This window comes from Marmota flaviventris, chromosome 3, assembly GCF_047511675.1.
Source record: "Marmota flaviventris isolate mMarFla1 chromosome 3, mMarFla1.hap1, whole genome shotgun sequence".
Lineage (NCBI taxonomy): Eukaryota > Metazoa > Chordata > Mammalia > Rodentia > Sciuridae > Marmota > Marmota flaviventris.
Window position 1 is genome coordinate 83,869,465 of NC_092500.1, and position 22,882 is coordinate 83,892,346.

Genomic DNA, 22,882 nt, shown 5'->3' on the forward strand with positions numbered 1-22,882 from the left:
TGACTTTCAGCCTCCACATACCTTTATAAAAAGATGATACCATGTGTTCAGATTTGAAATTCAGCCCTGCTTTTATATAACTCATTTGGGGGGTGTATGATTTAATATTTTGATATTGTTTTTTCCTGGCTGACTTGAGTCACTTCTCAGTGATGAATGTAATATGTTATTTAACATCCGACAAAATAATCCAGAATTGAGGTTGAACAAAGACACTGTGACTGTCTTTTACAGAGGAAGTCTGTGAATTTAACCTGAGATTAGCATTAAATTTCACTTCATTCTATGTGTTCTGGTGATAGTAAGTACTCTCATGTTTGTTTTTTTTTTGTACCAGGGATTGAACCCAGGGCCTCTTAACCACTGATCCATATCCCCCCATCCTTTTAAAAATATTTTATCTAGATACAGGGTCTTGCTGAGTTGCTTGAGGTCTTGCTAAATTGCTGGGGCTGGCTTTGAACTCTCACTCCTCCTGCCTCAGCCTCCCAAACCGCTGGGATTATAGGCATGTGCCACCAGGCCCACCCACCCACAGTATTTTAAAGGCTGCCATTTAGCATCAAGTCAAGTATGAAAACAATCGGTGGAAATGAATGAGCAGTAGGGAGTCAGAATCAGGGGACACCAAGCAGCCCCTGGGTTTAGGTTCCAGGTTACCTAGGGGATCAAGTTCAGCATGATATTGTGCTCAAAGGGGAATAAATATACACACTTGCACACACACTTCAAACAGGCGCCATAGCAGGATAGGAGAAATACGTTTTTCATAACCTTAAAAACTTTTTCTCATTACCTACTTTCATTGCCAGTAGGACTGCTACACATTAAAATTGATATAAACTATCATTATCTTGTACATAATTTTTTATTTAAATGATTTGTTCTGTGTAATCATCTAAACGATTTCCTTAAAAAATGAAAGTGGTTTTCTCTTCTTAACTTCTATGAGTCCAAGCCCAGAACATCTTTTCAGTCTGTTCAAGCAACTATCCTTTTAGTACTGGCTATTTTGGATAAGCCACTTAACATATTCAAACCTGTTTCTTTAAGATGGAGGCAATTTCCTGCCAATTGCTTGTTTTCGGAGTCAGATAAGAAAATGTATTTGAAATCCAAAGGCTTAGTGATGCTAACTACTTCAGTAGTAGCCCAGCAAAAACGAGTTGACTTACTGGTAAGCCACTGTAAGTGCCTAAGGTGTTGGTCAGGAAAATGCACTGAGCAAAATGTCTTTGCTTTTTATTTTGAAAGAATTTCAGGCTAGCAAAAAAAGTGCAAAGAATCCCCATATATCTACCCTGCAATCAGATTCCCCAAATGGTAATGTCTCACTAAACCCAGTATAATGATCAACACCAGGAAATTAGCACTGATATAGTACTATTATCTAATTTATAGACCTTCTTCAAATTTTGCCGTTTGTCCTACTAATGTCTTTTTTCTGATCCAGGATCTAATCCAGGATCACACTTGCACTTAAAGTGTCTGTTTTCTGTCCTCAATGTCCTTTCATCTGTAACAAATCTTCAGTCTTCCTTTGACTTTCTCAAAATTTTGAAAGGTAGTGGGCAGTTACTTTGCAGAATGTCCTCTAGTTTAAGTTTGCCTGATAATCCCTCACAATTAAATTGAGATTCTGCGTGTTCATCAAGAACATCACAGAAGTCATACTGTGTTCTCCACAGAGCAAAATCCTCCACTTTTAAACTCCATTGCTTCTTGTACTTTTAATTGCTTTGTTAAGATCCTGCTCATCAAAATTCCAAATGGTGCTCAGCTCATGGAATCAACAGAGACGGCAGAGGAAAGATTAATGAGCTCTTTGATAAGGTTATGAGCTCCAACCCTGGGAAGGGTTTGAGAACCATGTCATCTTTTTGTTCCCAATCTCAGCACAGTGCCTGCCTGACACATAGTGAGTGTTTGGAGTTCGGTAAAAGAATGAGTTACACTCACTTCATTATCCCTGGCATCCAAAGAGGATCTGAAAGATGTGAGACCAGAACTTCCAGTTTCACCTGGCTTCCTGGGCTGCTGAGGCCACAGCTGCTCAAGTCCACAGTAAGGAACATGGAAGTCCCTACTGTACCTACTTCACAAACAAGCAGGCCCACTTCCTACCATGACTTCGCTTTTACCATTTTCTTTCCATAGAAGAAAAATGATACTTATCATCTGCTAGGGAAAGGGATCTGGAAGTCTGGAGCTTTCTAGAATGACAAGTAGTAACTGCTCCATGGGCTTGTATTAATGTGCTAAAAATGCTGTTCCTCACCACTGACACACTGTTTTAAGATGCTCAATAATATGCCCGATAGAAATAAAGTGCTAATTGGCATCGTTCAAGAAAAATGTCATCAATACCTAATACTAAGTATGAGTTATAAAAGATACTTTTGCTTAGCAGAGATTTAAAATATTATTTCACAGTATTTATTGAGAGATAAATACTCCAGCTGGGCATGGTGGCGTATACCTGTAATCCTAGCAGCTTGGGAGGCTGAGGCAAGAAGATCATGAGTTCAAAGCCAGCCTCAGCAAAAAGCAAGCTGCTAAGCAACTCAGTGAGACCTTGTCTCTAAATAAAATCAAAAAAGGGCTGGGGATGTGGCTCAGCAGTGTCCCTGAGTTCAATCCCTAGTATCCCTCCCAAAAGAGGGAGGAGAGAGGGAGAGGGAGAGGGAGAGGGAGAGGGAGAGGGAGAGGGAGAGGGAGAGGGAGAGGGAGAGGGAGAGGGAGAGGGAGAGAGAGAGAGAGAGAGAGAGAGAGAGAGAGAGAGAGAGAGACTCTCTAATGTATCTAATGTAGGTAGCCCAATATATCTTAAAAGGTTAATATTGCACACTTACCCTCAAGAAGTTTCTAATGCTGTACACACGTGTTGTGTAGGTGCACAGACATATACACCAAACACAGAATGAACTCAGATCTAGATAAAGATACAAGCTTATGTTGCAGGAATGCAGAGAGAAGGGCACTCGATTTTGTTTGGTGGGTGGGAATAACATTTAAAAGCAATTTTTGGATAGGTATATTAGGCTTAGAGAACACTAGGGAGAGGAGGCAGCAAATGTATTCAGTAAAATCCTATGTATGCCATGATTTAAAATGACATTTATGGTGAGTTTCATAAATACAGAAAATGCTTAGTGACAAAGCAGAATGAAAGACACACAAAGGAAAAATAAGAAACAAAGATAATGAATGTGCAGGGGGAAGCCACATGTATTCACACACTTCTACACGCACACAGAAATCTTTCCAGGCACTTCATCTGGGTGGCCAAAGGATTTTTCTCTTTCCTACTTTTCCATATTCTTCCAAAATTTTGCAAGTAGCATGTCTTAAGAAAAAAAAATTTATATGGTTTATTGAAGAATAGCACAAAGATCACCATCACTGAGCATAGTGTAAAATGTACTAGGAAATATAGCCAGAAAAGTAAATTGCACTTGTTCATGGGGGGGCATGGATGTTATGTGAAGAGTCTGATCATTATTTCCAGGTAGCAGGAGTTAATGTGTAGTCACCCAGGTGACGTGTAGTCACCCAGGACTGCATGTCAGCCCCATTCATTTCTGGGTCAACCCTCACCAAGGCAGGGGGAATATCTGCAGATCAGTTCGGGAATTAGTCTTCCTAACAAAAGCCACAGCTTTCATCTTCAGGTACTCCTCCTTTGCCCACCTGGAGGGACTGGCCCCTCCCCTGGATTCTTGCTTATTTCTGTAATAAGGATCAAACTCAGAGCTGTACTCTGAACCTTCTCCAGCTTGGTTGGGAAAACATGGCTTTGCTGCTAGTCCTGGACAGGGAAGGCCCAAAACCCTTCCAGATGTCAGGTTCCCAGGAACGTCTCAGATGTGATACTGAAAGGTCAGAGAAAGATCTCCCTCTCCCACCTAGACTATAGGGAGGAAATTTGATTCTCTTGACTTTAGCCTCAAAAGGAGCAAGATGTCTAAACGGGAAGTCCTCAGGATGGTTCATTAATTAAATTGTTTTATGAGAGGAAGGTTCAGATGTGAGAAAGGTGGAAGTCTCTGAGACAACATATAACTATCTCAGACTTTACAAACTAAAATGTATTTAGGTTTATTTTCTCTCTCACTTTTTATTTTAAAACTGTTGATTTCTGTGAGTTCCAAATAATAAAGGGAGAACCATACAATCCTCGATTCCAGGGACGCAGAGCTTTGCTGGAGTATGACTTTGCTCATGGTCTCCAACGGCTGAAGAACCAAAGCACAGAAAACATATGCTTTTGCTTACGCAAGTCCAGTCCACTGCCCAGGAAAGCATGTGGAAGTTCAAGAGGACAAAGGAATAAGTGATGTCTATAACATCACAGTAAAATGGGGCATCCTAGAGTACAGACCAGGGCAGGAGAGTGAGAGACACAGAGGAGCTGGCAGGAGAGCTGGCAGGTGGACAGCATGCCCAGTGACAAGATGGGTGGAAACAGATTAGATGTGAGTGGGAGAGTCACACAAAGCCATGGTCAGTAGGGAGAAGTTCAGATTGGGGATTCAGAGGTGAAGCATTTCCGCCTGACTCGAGGGTCTATGAGAGAGGGCTGTCTGCCTTGAGGTGAGGATGGAGAGTGTTGGAAAAGAGAAGGCAGACCAGAGCTGCCCAGGGTGACACCGGGGTGGGGAAGAAAGGGAAATGACTCCGCAAATATGAGGCAGCAGCATCCTGGAGGTCCCCAGATGATGAAAACAAGAATGGAAGAAGGATGCAATAAACAGAAAAGCTAAATGAAGACAACCAAATGGCAGTGGGGAATGGCAACGGGCTCAGTAAATGCCAACGTCACTTCCTGGTTCTGAATCCTGCAACAGAGTGACTGGCTTCCACAGCACGTGGTCGTCAATTTCCTCAAATCTGGGCTGCTCACAACAACCTGAGAACCACTAGATTCAAAAAGCAGAGATCAAATTGATTAATACTGATAATTTGTTGTACTGGCAAAGGTGCCTCAGGGAGGGAGGGGCTGAGAGGAGTGGCACCCTCACAATTTCATACACCTTTGGTAGGAGTGGAAACTGGAATAACTTTTCCAGAATGCAATATGGAAAGCTGTTACCCAGGGACAGGACATGCTGTCTTTTAACCCAGAAATGCTATTTCTTTAAATTTATCCTAAAATTTAAAGATGTACATAAAGACTTTTCTACATAGAAATTCATGAAAATATTTCAAATTAAACCTGAAAACAAAGGAACCGTTAAAAAATTAGGATACAATCCTGTGATGGATGACTATGGAGCCTTCAAATGTTTCAAACCACTTATGAAATTGTAAGTGTTATACAAAATGTATGTTCCTTGCTCATAAAGTGCATCAATGGAAAATATGAGGTACAGCAGACCCCCCTCATACGTGGCTTTCTTTCTGTAGTTTCAGTTACCCATGGTCAGCTAAGGTCCCAAAATATTAATATTTGAGGTTAGGGTTGTGGCTCAGTGGTAGAGTGCTCATCTCACATGTGTGAGGCACTAGGTTCGATCCTCATTAAAAACGAATAAATAAAATGAAGGTGTTGTGTCCATCTATAGTTAAAATTTTTTAAAAAAATATTAATATTTGCCTTGACTCTTTCAAGAGAGAGGCCACATTCATAAAAAACTTTTATTACACTATATTGTCAAAAACGTTCTGTTTTATTATCATTGTTAATCTCTTACAATGCCTGATTTATATGTTAAACTTTACCATAGATATGTATAGATGAGAAAAGAAACAGCATGCATAGGGTTCAGCGTTACCCATGGTTTCGGGCATATACCAGAAGTCCTGGATGAAGTTCCCCCTGGATAAGGGGAACTGCTGCACTATAGGGCCAACAGATCGGGATATAACTGGCACTGAAAAGGTAGGTTGTTACAGTTCCCGAAAGAAGGAGGCATGCTTAGCCACCAAGGGGACCACAAAGGAAAGCACTGGGGTTGGGCAGAGGGACAGGGAGAACTGTGGGTGACAGCCTTAACTGTGGCTTCTGCAGGGATGGGTGTGGCACAAGTTCAGGACTGGTTGGTCCGAATACTTTCAGCAAGTTCTGGGGCAGAGGAGCTGTGTCTAGTTGTCTGGCCCTGGGGTGATTTAGGGCAGATGGACAGTTGCCCAAATTGTGAGCTAAGTTGGGTTGTGGGCTCTGGATTGGTTGCTTTTTATTTGAAAAGTGCTCTCAAGGACAAGTTGTTTACAATCTCTAGGAACTGGCTCACCCTGGAAGGGGCTGTCCCTTCAAGGTCAGCAAGGCCCAGATGTCAAAACAGCAGTATGGAAAAGAAAAGACCTGGTTAATACACTTAATTTTTTTCTTAATTTATCAATTTTTTCTATAACTAACACATATTACTTTTTTAATCCAGAAAAAATGAATATATCAATTAAAAAAATTTGGTGTTATTCACAATCTTGGACATGTCATTGAATGGACAAATTTATACCACTATTCAAGAAGCTAGGTATGCAGTCCTTCTGTTGTTTTTTTAAACCCAAGGAACAAATACGGATTGCTGATGCCATGAACTTTGTGTTGCTAAAGATATGAGCATGCTGTGTGCCACTCCCACGGAACAGCTTCATGTTTTTCTGAGCAGAAGGGACAGAGAGTTACTCATGAAATAACAAGGGCTTGGACTGACTTTGTCCTGACCTGTGTATGACAGAGGGATCAGTATGGCAAAATGTTTGAAGGACTTAAGGAAAAATCTTCCCCGCCTACTAAAGATTCCCTTCGTAAAGGAAGGGTAACACCCGACTCTGGAACACAGCAGTCGCGCGGCACCGATGGCAATTGGTGTCATGGATTGACAGCAGCAGTGGATGCTGTGTTCAGCACTCTGGAAAGAGTCTATAGGTCTGTTGGGGTGTCAGGGAACAGCCCATCATCTGCCAAAGGCATCAGCTTGGTTATGGCAAATGACCAAGTAGACCCTGACAACCTGCCCAGATTCCTGAGGATTCTTCCAAAGAAAGAACTTCCCGATGGCATGCATTTCACAAAATATCCACCAGTCAGGACTCCCAGTTCAAGCTCAGGCCCCTGCTGCAATGAGACACCGTTCTACACCCCACACAAATAGTTCAGCCCTCGGCAGACCAGGGGACTGAATGGCAATAAGGAGGCATCTTTCGACAGAAGCATTTTCATCCACTCACTTCCTAATTTATTGTGTGGCTCTTGGTAAGTCATTTCCTGATCTGTGTAATAGAACCTATGATAAATTTCAGAAATCCTTACAGACCTTTCATATCATATGCAAAGCATGAGATAAAAATGAAAATATCTGTAAAAATTTTAAATGAGATAGATACTGAATCCATGAAATTTTGTTGAGCATGTGTTAGGCAGTAAATTCATCACTTATTTGAATTGAGTATAGTGGGCTTATAGCCAGGTATGAGATCCAGACACCAAGGAGCAACTCCAACCTCGTATAAATGATCAGACTGAAGGATGTTGTCAAGGATGACGGAGGTGTGAGTCAAACCAAGGGGGAGGCCTGCTTTGGAGTTAGATTAGATCAGAACAGTAGTGCCAGATAATTCTGATTTCCGCAGAGAGTCCACATATAAATAGTGAAATATAAATTTTACCTACCCTTTTTAAACAAGGCAACATGAGACAAATCAATAATCATTATTATTTCATTATTTCATTCCAGTGCTTAAAATCCAACTGTGGCTCCTATGAGTTATGACACAAAATATAAGGACACAGTATGGCCTGTCCACTAGCCTCACCCCATGCCCAGGTGACAGTGAAGCATGCTACATAAGACTCCCCAGTCGTCTGCCACCCCCACCCATGGATTTGCTTCTCTGAGCATGTTTATCCCTCACCTGAAATGCCCTCTTCCAAAATCAGGTTAGCACAGGCTTACCTGTCAGGCAGATCAGATGTTATCTCCTACTAGAAGCTCTCTGACCACTGTCCCCAAAACTTGCCACCCTATTGGGGCCCCTTCTAAATATTACAGTGCTTTGTAATCAATGCCACCACTGAGCTCAATCCACTTCTCTGTAATCCTCTTCACTAACCCCCTCCCCAGGCACAGCTCCTAGAGGGCAGGAACTGTTTGTATTCTCAGTTAAAACAACCCCTCACACATCACCCTCAATGCATTACTGAGGAAACGGTGGATTCTTCAGTAGCTGGTGTCAGGTCAATCCCTTCACTATTTCAGATGTTAGATCTCTATTTTTCCCTATTAACTAAGAAAAAAAAGTGAAATAATAAGCTAAATATAAGGAAACTAAAGCATAATAGCATATAAAAAAATCAAATCAGTGAATATTTACATAATCTTTAAGTAAGGACTTTTGAAGTCCAATGCCAAAGGTAAAAATTATAAAAGAAATGGCTACATTAAAAAAAAAATTAGCTCGGTGGTAGAGGGTTTGCCTGGCACACATAGAGCCCTGGGTCTGATCACCAGCATCACAAAACATAAATAAATAAATAAATTTTTAAAAATATTTAAAGTTTAAATTTGTGTCTATTTTAATGCCAAAACTAAGACAGAGTTAAAAAAAAAAAAATGAAAAGTTTCCCCATGTCTGTTTGCAGTCCATCTCTCTCAACCCTCTACCCTAGGCGAACACTGACCTGCTTTGTTTACTTAAATATTTGCATTTTCTAGATTTTACATAAACAGAATATTAAAGTCATATGCCTTCAAGTCTGGCTTTGTTCCCTTGGTATAATGATTTTGAGATTCCTTCATGTTGTGTGTATCAGCAGGTTGTTCCTTTTATTACCAACTCATTTTCCACCAGGTGAGCATATCCTATTATTTATCCATTTAATTCATTTATTGATGACTAATTTTTGGCTATTATAAATATGGCTGCTACAGATATCCATGTATGTCTTTGGGGATAAGTGTTTCCACTTATCTTGGGTTAACATCTGGGAGAGTAAGGGTTATGAGGTAAGTATATATACTTTTTGGAAAGCGACCCCAGGGTGCCCATGAGGTCCTATGCTGTTCCCTGCAATGGTGACAGCCCCAGGTGTCCCCATCCTCACCAAAACCTGCTTCATGTATTCATTTGAACGAATGGTGCTGCGTTACCTCCTCATCCGTGTAAATTGAAGACAGTCCAGTTATTTGAAAAGTTTGCTTCTTGGAAGGCCAAAGTATTTCTCTGTAATTTCTACCCATCAACCCTATGTCTGTGAAGTTGAATAAGCTTTCAGCTCAATTCCGAGTGTTTCCTTACCTACTGTTGTGCAAGGCATGGGTTATGAGCTAGAGAAGATGTGAATGCAACATAGCATTTGTTCTCAAAGAACTCGGTAGGACACATACAAAAACCTCCCGCCACACAGCAGGATGGAAAGTGGAGCCACAGGGAGCCTGGATTGCGATGCTCCACAAAGGCTCCATGATGGAGGTGGCATCTGAGAGAAGCTGTATGGAGCAGAATTCCTCACACTTGTGTTGACCAGCCGGACACCCGCACACTTGTCCCACATTCTTCTTTCTCCTAAACCAAACCATGTGGCTCTTCCAAACATAACTCACAGGAGGCCACATCATGAGAGCCAGCCTGCTCTCTTCCAGACATACTGTGGATGGAAATCCTTTGATACATGGCACCACTGGAAAACAGCAGCCAGGACTGTGTGCTCCAGAGGGGAGGGGAGAAACTGATCCATCGTGCCTGAGTATTACGCTTTCTTAATGCGTAAGACCACATAAGCTTTTATTTTATATATTAGGCCTTCACTTCACACTGCTGATCCATTGATTTATATAATTTTAGAACTGGAATTGACATTACAGATAGTCTAAAATAATACCCTTTTTCCAAAAAAGAATCCATGTTGATTAAGTCATCTGTACTTTTACCATACAGAGGAACCGTATGTAGGTCTCCTGACTCCCCAATAGAACTTTCCTTGACATGACCCACATCTCCTACAGGGCTGTTTTTAACCCACTCATTTCCATTTCATCCCTCCCCCTTTTTTTAATACTTAAGTGTTCTATTTTTCTTTTTTTTCCTCTTTGGTATGTCCCTATCAACACCTTTCGAGAGTAATATTCTATCTAACTTCTCCCTAAGTCTCACCGACATATGCCATCTGCAAAAGTGACCAGCATAACATTTACATCTTCCAACCAAATGGCTGGCTGTCATGAGGAACAAAAAAAGCCAAGGAGAACAGCAGGGAATGTGTTCACAATGCCAAATACAGCACAGGCAGACAGAGAACCCAATGCAGAATTAGACAAAAAAGTTACAGGACAGAGTTAGGACTCTGAGGACGGGATGCGAATGGGCCCACACAACCACTTGTCAGGTGGGAAAACTGAACTGGCTTGGGTTGGGGAAAACAGAGAGTGAGACTGTGAACAATGCCAGGGTGTCAGAGAACTGTGGGGATTATGTTGGGCTTAAAATGACTGAGAGAGGATCTAGTTACCTACATGACACATCCCTCCCACTAACCAGGAAGGACCAGGGATTTTTCCCAGGTCTGCTCTGTGCAAAGGTACATGTATTCTAGACTATGACTGAGGTCACACTCGGATTTGCTTAGGCTGTCACACTGGATCATTCACTGAAGATCAGCAGGTGCTCTAGGTCTCCTGAATGGTGCATGCTAATGCTCTTGCTGGCGCCTCATGAGGGCGTGGTGTTCAAGGTGAAACTAACCAACTGCATAGAGTGGGAGAAGCTGGGGGCAGAGAGAAATGATGTTTATGGCTTCCAAACCAGAGAAGGAACTCAAAAGCCAGCTTGCGGCACAACCTGGAAGGGAAACAAGAGCTAGTTATTCCCTCATTTGGATGGCCGCCTGGCAAATAGTGTTTGTCACTGTGATCTTAAAATGTCCTGCAGATAATTCAATCAATAAATATTCATGAAGTGCCTATTATAAACCAGAGGCTGTGCAAGGGGCTGAAAATAGGATAGTGGCCAAAGAAAGAGACTACTCCTCGTGGAGCTGAGGCTGACAGCTCCTCCCGTGAACCTTATGTTTTATTCACTCATGTCAACCAAGGGCTTGGGTGCCACCAGTGGCGTGGGGATGGAGGGGAGGCCAAAATCACTGAGAAATGTCATTATTTATACATAAATAATATGTGTAAATAATGTGGGAAAAAAATAACAAGCCTAATGCACACTCTTTTTTGAGGTTCCTGACCATATCCCCTGCTTGTATGTCATTCAACCCCAAAGCGGTTATTTGAAGGTGTGACTCATCTCTTGCTTGTTTAGAAAACTATGGTCTTTGTTCTTAAAGTGTCTTAAAATTTATCTTCAAAAACATGATACCATGTGAAAAGACCATGGGAACAGAATACCTTCTGTAGCACCCGTGGCTAACAGCCATGTAACCAAAGGAGAAGCCAGAATCATGGTAAAAAAGAAAAACTTTGAAAACAAAAGTTCATTACCACATTCAGGAGATGAGATAAAGTAGGAATAAGCAGGAAGACGAATAAAAGTTTATGAGCCAGGGAAATCAGAAATATGCCAAATAGTTTAATATGTATTGGATTTAGATAATCAGTTAAGAAAAAGGCCAAAAAAAAAAAAAAGTCATCAAGTACAATAGACTACAATAGTCCCCAAGTTCATTCATTTGTTCACACACTGTTTCTCATCTAATGGAATAGGAAAGAGGAGAATTTTCCTAGATAAATTTTTATTACTTCATTTAACTATAATGAAATATTGTCTTTCAAATATTTGGGTTGATATGGAAAAAAAACCTAGTTATGCGTTAATGATAAAATTTATTGGACAGGCACAGTGACACATGTCTGTAATCCCACCAACTCGGGAGGTGGAGGCAGAAGGATTGCAAGTTTGAGGGCAGCCTTAGCAATTTAGTGAGACCCTCAGCAACCTAGTGAGACTGTATCTCAAAAGAAAAAAGAAAAAGGACTGGGGGATGTAGCTCAGTGGTAAAGCACCCCTGGGCTCAATCCCCGATACCAAAAAAAAAAATAAATAAATAAATAAATAAAATTATTACAAAAGATTTGGAGAAAATTCTAAAAAGATAACTAGTTTTCTTAATATGTAGTAACAGATTGACTGGAGGGAAAAGGAGCCAGAGAAATCATCTCATCCAATCTATTCATCTTACATCTGAGAATCAGAGTGGTGAAATAATAGGCCCAGCTGGGAGTTCTGTCTCAGTTTAAATAAAAAGAGAAAGAAACACAACTTAGATGCGATAGCCTCTTTTGGAGAAATAGTGCTCAAGCATGTCCCACCCTCAATCACACAGGAACAAAACAGGAATGTCAGGGCTGCAGCAGAATGCCATCCTCCCTCCCACTAGTGTTTAACAAGCAGGGTGTGGGAGCTTTTTTGGAGGCAGTGATAGTATTACGCTGATGTGCCCAGGAAAGCTGTAAGCATAGTGTTTGAATTTCAGCAAGACACATTTCACAGATGGAGAGTAGTAAGCTACTTTAAGCCTCTCATGATGGCCATGAGAAAAAAAAAAAAATAGAAAGAGATGGGATGAAAGAGATTTAAGGCAAGAATACCAGTTGAAACCAACCACTGCAGAGAAACTGAGCAACTTGCTAAGTCGGTCTTTTTGCTGTATCAACTTGGCAAGGGTACCGCCCTCAGTTATTCAAATGCCAACCTAGGTGCTACTGGCAAGGTACTCTGTAGATGTGTTTAAGATCCATAATCAGTTGATCATAAATAAGGGAAAAGATCCTAGATAATCAGGATGGGCCTGATCTTATTAATCGAAAGGTCTTAAAAACCAAGATGAGGGGGCTGAAGAACTTCTGTGGACAGCAGTTGCAGCAGAGTTCCAGCCTGTCTTGCTGACAGCCACCCTGTGGATTCCAGTCTGCCTAGCTGGCCCCACACCTGCATAAGCCAATTCCTTCCAATAATATCTCAATATGTCTCCTAGTTCTGCTCCTCTGGTTGAACCCTCACTAATACACCCACCAAACATCATACAGTTATTAAGTGACAGAGCTGAAATTCTCTCAGTGCCACTGGAGGCCAGTGGAGGATCCAGAGAGGATCAATGCAGTTTCAGACATCAGCACTTCAAAGAAATGGAACCCATTCAAATGCCTCCCGGGTGGGGGGTGGGTGAAGGAACACCATCGAGCAGGAGGCAAAGAGGTGAATCGCTCTGGAGGCCAGGCCTGGGTTCCAGCCCAGGCTCTGCAACCTCCATCTTAGGCCTCAGTCTCCTCATCAGAAACATGGAATAACGACAAACCTTCCAGAGAGTTGGTGCAGATTCAATGAATTGCACCATGCAAAGCACCGCAAACGCCCAGCACACAGTGAATAATAAAGGAGGACAATTTCTATTTAGCAGAACCAAAGAGTGAGAATGAAGCATGCTAAGTTTTTGCAATGGGGCAATGAGAAAGCAGAAACACCCCTGATGACTATAAGAAAATCAAAATCACAGGAAATACCCCACTGTGATGCAGAATGTCATCAGTGACCTAAGCACTAAAGAATGCTTTCCTGATGATGACTATTCCAGGGGCCAACAACACTTCACAGGCATTCTACCTAATCCAGGGATGGGTGAAGGCAAGAAATAGCAGTTCATCAGAATTTTAGTTCCCCTAACTTGTTCTGGGACTGACTGATCCCCATGAAAAAGAAGAATGCAGGGTTTAACAGTTTCAACATCAGCAGGTTTTTCCAAAAGGCACAAAAACACATTTAAGATGTAGGTGGTCTACACCCCCATCACTGTTACAATGGGAAAATATAACTCAAGAAAAGATGGTTCCTACAGGTCAAGTCCATAGAAGACACTTGCAGGATGTTATCATGATGAGTCTGGCTCCACCAAGTCTTACACAGAATCTCTAAAAAAAAATATATATATATATATATATATATATATATATATATATATATATATATATATATACATATACATATACATATACATGTGTGTGTGTGTGTGTGTGTTGGAAATATATATATATATCATTCCTGACATGGCAGGTATGGAAAAACAATACCTTTAGTTTAACTTTGGGAGGAAAAATTTATCAGTGTTCATAAAAACATTCGTGTATCTTTTCACTGGATGGCTTTTACTCTAGAAAGAGGAAAGAATCAAAAAAGAAAAAAAAAAAGAAGGAAGCCTGACCTTGCAACAGGCTACAAACCAAAACATCACGAACTTTAACAGCAGTAAAATCCAAACTGGCTCTAATACCATCCAGGCCTAACAGACCAGGTAACAGTGATGATCTGACTTCATGTTGCTTGCAGGCTCTCCCAAAGAAATCACTAACAAAAATCATTTCTAAATCTTTTGATAGTTTTCCCTGCGGGATTTCTGAAGTTGGAGGTGTGGATTGGGACATTCCTCTAAGATAAGGCTGTTTTGATTATGGTCACACATCCCAGAAGCAGCTGTGATTATTCCAAGGAAGTGATGAGCCCCTGCTTGCAATTTAAAAAAAAAAAAAAAAAAAAGGAGTCTGGTTGTAAAGAAGCTACAAGTACCACGTGCATGGAAAACTGGGTTTGGTTTCTCCTCTCTAGGTCAGTGTGGTTGCCTGGGTGACTGGTTATGGAAGAGATGGCCTACCTAGAACTCAGCATTATCTGTCTCCATGGTAATGTAAGCACAGCCTACCTTTGGGTATCTCGTAAACTCAGGAAATTGAATTCTCCAACCAGGGAGAATGAAAGTTGATCTGGTGATCATGTCCACATTTCATCAGAAGTTATCCCTAGGTCTTTGATAAAACAAATTATTAATCTTGACAGTCTCAGATTCCTTTAAACAACTATTGATATTCTGTATTCAATCGATTTCTATCACATCTACAGTTTACTGACCATCTATCTTTAAAAATCTGTATTTCTGTAAAATATACTTATAGCTTGAGTACTCTCCAAAAGATTGAAGGTATATTTTGATGTAAGTCGAGTTTCTGCTTATAAGTAATTTCTAAGCCACCGAACCTCTGCACTGTTTTACCATCAACCTAAGAACACCTGACGTCGCCACACGCAGGTGTTTCCGTGAGTGCTCTTTCCACATCAGGAACAGGTTCTGATGGCAGGGCACTGCCTTTTTTTATTGTTTATAAACCTTCATTAAGCATTTGTATTGCAAGTCAAGGCTGAGGGTCTTCAGCTTTGTCCCAGGAGCTGTATGGGAAGCATCTTTGAACATGGCATGTTCTGTTCTCAAAGCATGCCTGGAGCACAGTCCCATATCCAGGGTACACAAACGATGGGAACAATGGGACATGGGTCATTATGTAGAAGAGCCCTGGAAAGGGCAGGTGTCTGTTTCCCAACAGGCTATACAAGAACTGAATAGTTCTTGCGATGTTCTTTAGAACAATGTGAAATGGATTTAAAGATAGACATAGCTGCTCTTTCAGAGAAGAGAAGAAAACGAAGCCACCCGCCGGCTGAATGAGAAGCATGGGCAGGAACCAGGAACTCTGCTCTCCAGCTTTCTTACTCATCAGAAACGTGCTCTCATTAGCCTTTCATGGTGACAGAAAAGCTCTGTTGCCACCCAGGAGCCAAAGAGAAGGTGTGCATATCTTTCCTTTTGGAAAACACGTTCTCCCAAGACAAGCTTTCTGAGTCACAGACATGGTGGAGGAACCCTACAGAACATGAGCAATGCAACCTCCGCAGACCAATTCTTCATTCTGCAGTTTTCCTGTCCAAACCAAAGAATGCTAATGTCATTCCTTCCAAGCTTATCACTGGTGACTTTCCACTTATATGGCTATTCTGTCCTCTGAAAGACCTCTTCTTCTCTGATCTCTTGAGAGTTATCTATGCATCAATACTAATATATCCCCTCCACAATTTTTCCCAACTCTGGGAGAGTCAGTTGACACTCAGCAGTAAGCCTGTGTTTTACCATGGTCTGTTCTGTACTGCAAATATTTGGGCCACATTTCTCACCCAGGCCAATGTTTTGTAAGCTCTTTGACCACTCCTCTCCCTTTAACCATCTCTCCATCTCTGTTTGCCAGGCAAATAGTTAGCAAGTATTTAATGGATCCTTTATGAATGAACCAATCCTGTTCACACCTTAAACAAACCATCATCCATTCATTCAAAATCTACAAACCTTTATTAAGCACTTAATAAGTGCAAGGAATTGGAGATTATAAAGATGAGTAAGAACCAACCCTGCCCTCCTAGGCTGTAGATTTTTTGATTGCAATCTAAGGGTAGAGCTAAGAAACTTGCATAAATAACTTGTGGCAAACAGGCACAAGTGTTATCTCAGACACACAAAAATACTGCAGTGTGAAAATAGAAGGGGAGACTCATTTCAATTTTGGAGGGGAGTTCTGGGAAGGAGTCATGAGAAAAAGGAGAAAAGCACTTGGTGAAGGTCAGAGTACATTGAACAGTTTGTCAACATTATCTCATTTAATTGCCACAACCACCTTCTGAGTTAGGTATTTTTACCCCCATTTTATAGATAAGTAAATTGAGGTTCTGAGAAGCTAAATATTGTGGCCATGGTCACATAGCTGACAAATAATGAAACTGGAAACCACACACCCAAAGGTGTGGTTCCAAGATCCTGCTCACTGTCCCACACCACAGTCTGTCTGAGACAGACAAAAGCAACGTCACTTGCATTGACAGCGCTCATTCGGCATGGTAAGAGTCTTTGGGGAAGGGAGTCGCTCAGGGGTAGTATACTGTATGCTCTGTGTATATTAGGCTCTGGGTCCAATTCTGATCACCATCAAAAAACAAACAAACAAACACACCAAAAACAAAATTCTTCAGGCCGGTCTAGGGTGAGCAGGGCACTTCAGGAACAGCTGACAACTGAGCCAGAGGCCAGTTGGGGAAAGGCAGAGCCTCCCATATAACAGCACGGAGCCACACCAGGGGGACAACAGGAGGTGTTCTGTAAGAGAAGACTAGACAATTCCCCACTTTCTCTGCAATGCGCTTGGAAAATATAAAATAACCTCTTAAAAATATACACAAAGTATTGTTTGGCCAGTGGGAAGCCCTCCAGAAAGAGTCTTTTTTCTTTCTTTCTTTTTTTTTCTTCTCTTTTCCTCTGCAATGCTGGGATGAAACCCAGGGCCTTGCAAATGATAGGAAAGTACTCTACCACTGAGCTACATCTCCCTGTCGAAAAATATTGTTTAAGCATTTTGAATGTCTTGGAAGTTATTGTTTTATAACAATGATCTTAACCTTTAATTCTAAATATCCTACAATGCAAGCCATATGAGGTAGAAAGATGATTCTCTCTACATTTCCTTTTCCCTTAGACTGCTTGTTTTTAACTCCAAGATACTATCTAGAGATTTAAGCCAGATGATTAAAGAACTAAAGAAACCCCAATAATTATTTTACTTAAATAAATGTCCAGGGCCAGAGTTGTGGCTCAGTGGTAAAGCACTTACCTTGCATGGGTGAGGCACTGGGTTCGATCCTTAAGACTACATAAAAATAAATAAATAAATAAATAAATAAAATAAAGATATTGTATCCATCTACAACTAAAAATAAAAAAAAAATTAAAAAATGTCCAGTTTCCTATCATGCCAACCAACATTTAAGTATTCCAGATAAGAATTTTAATATTGTGTAACTGGACTGATTTTTTAAAGAAGTTTAAAAATATTTTAAGTCAAAAAGTTGGATAGGTAATATTAACTTAACAGGACATAATATTAATAGTATGTACCAGTGACCAGTGACAGAGCCCAAGTAGGAGAAGAAAACAGTGTGGGGCATACACATAGCTGAGTGTTTCATAAATTATCAGCCAATACCTAGAAATACTATCTGCTACTACCCAGAACATATGCCACCTGAGATACCAGCTGCAATAAGAGCTTCAACTTGGGGGCTCTTAACTTTTACAGCCTCCTGCCACAGGGAAGGAGGGGGCCCTTGCCCAGGCACAGGACTCTAGAAGGCTGGGATGTTGAGAACCAGGGGAGACACCCTAGGCAGCAAAAAACAGGACAGGAAATCACTGCATCAGAACAGATGTCTTAGGTGCCCTTGCCGCCTGCAGAGCACCTGACACATTCTGAGTCCCTGATAATGCAGATGACAGTGCTGATGCTGACTAATGACCCAGATCCCAAGCATTGAGTAATTCAACCCTTCCACATATGAAAAATAATTAGTCCATCCTAGTTTATCTTGCATAAAGCACTTGTGGTTGAAATTCCACCTAGAAATTGAGGCTAGGAACAGGAGCTTATGCAATGTGGATTGGGAAATGACTTTTGGTTTGAGTCACAAAAATGAATTTAAGTCACTAAAATTGCACAACTACATCTCAAAAAAAGTTGGGTCTGATAATGTCAGGGGTGAAAACATGAAATGGTAAGAAAAAGGAAGGTGAGAAAGCTGTCCAGAGATGCCCAGGGCCAAGACACACTCTGGCAGTCTTGGACATGTGTGGCTCCCTCAAGATGTCCTCTCCCTAGCTCCAAGGACTCTGGAATCATTACCAGGAAGATGCCCAGTCACTTGGCATCATGCCTAACTAATCTCAGCGTTACACCATCAAGTTGTCAAAAAATGTAAGTGAGCTGGCATCTTCCAAACCAGTCCTAAGTTGTTATTTTTTTTTCCAACAGTGTACGCTAAACCATTGGTTCCCTGCCACCATCACCAGTTTTAGATTTTAATTTGACCATGAAAACTCCATGTCAAAGTGCCTAGGAAAAAAGGAGTTTTTAGGGATTCTTTTAAAATTTTTTTTAGTTGTTTTACTTATTTATTTATTTTATGTGGTGCTGAGGATAGAATCCAGTGCCTCACATGTGCAAGGCAAGCACTCTACCACTGAGCCACAACCTCAGCCCCTTTTCAGGGATTTTCTGTAAGAAAAATATGACCCCTGTGTCAGTTATAGAGACCTGCTTTTATTTTGTTTTCCCTCCAGGAATGAGGAGAAATAGTAAAAAGTTTTTTTTTTCTTGTTCATTTAAAAATTTTTTTTTTAGTTGTAGATGGACACAATATCTATATTTTATTTATTTTTATGTGGTGCTGAGGCGCAAACCCAGGGCCTAGCCCATGCTAGGCAAGTGCTTTACTGCTGAGCCACAATCCCAGGCTCATTGTTCATTTTTTTATTGGTTTTTTTTTTTTTTTTTTTTTTTTTGGTGCTGGGGATGGAACCCAGGGGCACTTTATTACTGAGTCACATCCCCAACCCATTTTTTATTTTGAGACAGGGTCTAACTTGCTTTGGGCCTCACTACATTGCTGAGGCTGGCTTTGAACTTGCAATCCTCCTGCCTCAGCCTCCAGAGCTGCTGGGATTACAGGTGTATGCCACTGTGCCCACAAAAACATTTTTTTTCACCCTCCTAATATAAAGAGGTGTCTGGAAGGAAGCACACTTTATCAGTGCCACCCAGAGAGCTTAGAAAAAAGGAAAGCACTGGCAGCAACCACAGAGTCTAACTCCAGGTCCATAGTTTTCAGGTTGCACCTGCCCCAGGGTCAGCTGATTCACAGGAACCAGCTCTGTTTTCTTATTAGTGAAATGCAGATAATATCACAAGGTTGCTGTGAGACTGAGGAAAGTACCTTTTGTAAAAGGCCTAGGACATAGTAGTTTCTCAATAATTTCAGCCTCCATGGAACCATTTACTAAGATTAATTTTGATTGATTGTTATCTGCTTCACCTTTGGTATTCAGCTAAACAGAAAGAAATACACTATCTAAAAACTTCTCACAAGTCCATAAGACTTATCTGAGGAAAGCTGCTTTTAGAACTACTAGCTGCACTTGTATTTCTTTTCTTTTCTTTTTAAGCCCAATTTTAACTCATGTGGGACAACACTTTCTTAATGGAAGAGACAGGACTCATTAATTTCACCAAGCAAATTGAAGCTATAAATGAATCATTACATTAAGCCAATATTTCAGAGCATTTACTATTTCCCAAGTACTGACCTAAGCATTTTATACACATTTATAATATCTCATTTAATCCTAACAATCCCATAAAGCAGATAACTACAGTTAGCCTCATTTTATAGAGGAGGAAACTAAAGCAAAAGGATTTAGCTTTACTGACATAATAAAGCAGAGCTCAGTCACAAGCCAGAATAGAGAGGAAAAGTTTACCCATGTCTTTGCATCATCTGGGAAGACTATAAATATTCAAACCATAGAATTTTTGATATGTCCCTTCATTTACATTCCCACCACTGCATTAAATTTTGAAAGCTACCTCTTCTCAGTGCCATTTTTCAGAGAAGAATCTAAAACTCCATCACCATATTCCACAAGGAAAGTGGTCATTTAAACAAATGACTTCTCTCTGCCTGCCTTCCTTTAGCTACTTGTTTTTTTCCCCTGCCTCCCATCTGCTTTAAATAACAGCTTTTTATAATTATTCTATAATTGAGAGTAGTGGTCACCACGGTCCCATGAAGAAACCACAGAATACTACCAGAGAGTACAAGCAAGAGGAAAAGACAGTGTAACTCCCAACTCGATTCACAAAAGCTCCTCAAAAATACAAATCAAGGTGGACGGAGGGCGGGGTGCTCTTCAGTGAGTAGAGCACTTGCCTAACGGGCGTGAGACCCTGGGTGGGATCCCAGCACCACGGGGGCTTGGGCAGGGGAGAGCCAACTCCACCGGTCAGTTTACCCAAGGTGTAAAGGTAAAGGCGAGGGCTGCCGGGCGCTCGTCGGGTGTGTTGGGGGTACATCGCAGAACCGGCTGGTGTTGGAGGGTGCGAAATGTGGTGGACCTGCCTCCGCGCGCTCACCTGTTCCCCCCACGGGGGGCGGGGAGCAGTTCTGGAAACGAGTATTGCCAGCTTAGCGGGGATGGGCTCCTAGAAGCCGAGCTCCTTCCAGTACTGAAGACAATTACTTTGTTCAAAAGAAAAAAGAATCTGAAGTTCACTGCAGGCAGACGCCCCGGTGGGCGCCCAAGGGTTGGCGCAAGAAGGTCGCTCACCATCGCAGGGTGACGGTGGGCAGGAGGATCGAAGCCCACCTTGGAAACCCGCTGCAGGCTGCTGAGAGCCGGCGGCGTTCCCGGGCTCCACTCCCTAAGTCCCACTCCCCGAGAGGGCACCCCGGGCGCCCAGCAGCACCAGTGCCCTAAGGGACGGCCGTGGTCCCAGAGACCATCGGAAGAGATGTTGGGGCGGAGGGGACGCGCGCCGGCCTTTCCCTGCTGCAAAGTGGGCAGACCTGGCGTCGCTGTGCTGGCCGATCGCTGCCCAGAGCCCAGGCTGGGGACAACCCCGCGCCGCGCGCCCCACCTGGAGCCACCGCCGACCGCCTGCAATCTCACCTCCCGCCGCAGCCTCCTCTTCTGCCGCCATCGCGGGCACCTCCCGGCCACCTCCGCAGCCCCGGGGCTGGTAGCATGGAGGAGCCCGGGGCCCGCCCTGCCCGGGTCCCGGCGGCCCCGGAGCCGGGCACCTGCGGGCTTCTGCCTGGTTCCGCGACAGCCGCCACCGCAGCCCCGGGGCGCACAGCCGACGCCGCCTCACTGCCCCGCTGGCCGCGGACACTGGGCCTGCGGACTGGGGCGCGCCCGCCCGCGGGTCTGGGCGCCTCGGGTTGCGGAGCTGGTGAAAGGGACCGCGCGGGCGGGGCGGAGCACAGTGGGCCCCGCCCCGCCCCACCGACCCCCTCCGCTGGAGTCCCGCGCTGAAAGGCCGAGAGAACCTTTCTCGAAACCCGCCGATTGAAAACAGGCTCCCACGATCGTGTTTTATTGAAGCTGTAAGCCCTTGGCGGGGGTGGTGGCGATGGTGAATGAAGATGTCTGCATCGTCGAGTAGCGGAAGGCGCGGGTTGGGGAGTGCGGGAAGAGTCTTCCCAGGACCCAGCTCTTAGTTGCAGACAGGAGCCGGCCGATGTCAGATAGGGGCTCCCCTGAGGAAGGCGCTTTGGCTCCTAGAACTGTTGGGTAAATCCGTATGTAAGATCCTTTGGAGATCTCTTGACAGTCCTACATCCTATGACATTTCTAGAATACATTGGTTCAGTGCTCTCTTCCCACTGGTCCCTGGATGGAGTCCTTGGATACACTTTGCCTAGTAGAGGTTAGTGGAGCAAAGGAACAGTGGAAAAAATACTAAAACTTGGAAGCCTTAATCTAATAATTTTCCTACCGGGACACAAGTACAGTCTTAACTAGCTGCTGTGTATCCTGAGGGCAGTTCATATGGCCATTAGTAGAATCTGGGCAAGGGGGTTGGAAGTGTGTTCCCTAGCAGAAGTAGGTGACAGGATGACTGTTGAGGTCTTAAGTGGAAACTGGGACTTCATGCACTTAAAAAGAGTTGCTGAAAACTACTCCCCCATCACTCTCAAAGACACACCCTAATGAAAACCATTCTTAAAACATTCCTAGCTTTTACTTGGAACCCCACCCCAAATTCCACCAACAATAACTTGTGCTGGCATTCAGAAAGAGTAATTCCACCAAGAGTCTGGCAGATAGTCTCAAGATCCTCCCTAGGTCTCCCAGAATGTGTTCAAACCCTGGCTTTCCCTAGCAAGTGCCCGGTTTTGAGATGGTTTGGTAAGGTTGTGTAGAGAGGCTGAAATCTCTTACACCTGGGTATGTGTTAAATGCCATTTTGACGCTGAGGCAGAATTGCTGGGATCCTGTTTTAGTCATCTTGCTTATGAAGTATTTCTCCTATTGTCTCAGTGACCCTCACAAAATCTTTGGTGAGGCAGTTAAACACCTGTAATTCCCGTCTTAGTACAGAGGCAGAGGTTCTGACCTGATGAGTATTTTGGCCAGGGTCACTCAGTAAATAGTAGAAGCAGGTCTCCTTCTTAGGAGCTCTTGCAGCGTGAGGTGTCCAATAAGCTTGCCCGTGAATCACTGCAGTCTTCATTCCTTAGA

General features: G+C 42.7%; 1 protein-coding gene across 3 annotated transcripts in view; it reads right to left on the minus strand.

Annotated features, from left to right (window-relative positions):
* Positions 1-21,530, minus strand: part of Bmal2 (basic helix-loop-helix ARNT like 2) — a 117,861-nt gene extending 96,331 nt beyond the window's left edge. For 2 of the 3 annotated variants that reach the window (XM_071610038.1, XM_027934107.2), the window contains exon 1: positions 21,308-21,526. In XM_071610038.1, coding sequence (XP_071466139.1) covers positions 21,308-21,338 — 31 coding nt within the window. In that variant the 5' untranslated portion in view covers positions 21,339-21,526. Of the gene's footprint in view, positions 1-21,307 lie in introns of all 3 variants that reach the window. The other variant, XM_027934108.2, reaches the window with a different exon arrangement.
* Between the last annotated feature and the right edge of the window lie 1,352 nt (positions 21,531-22,882).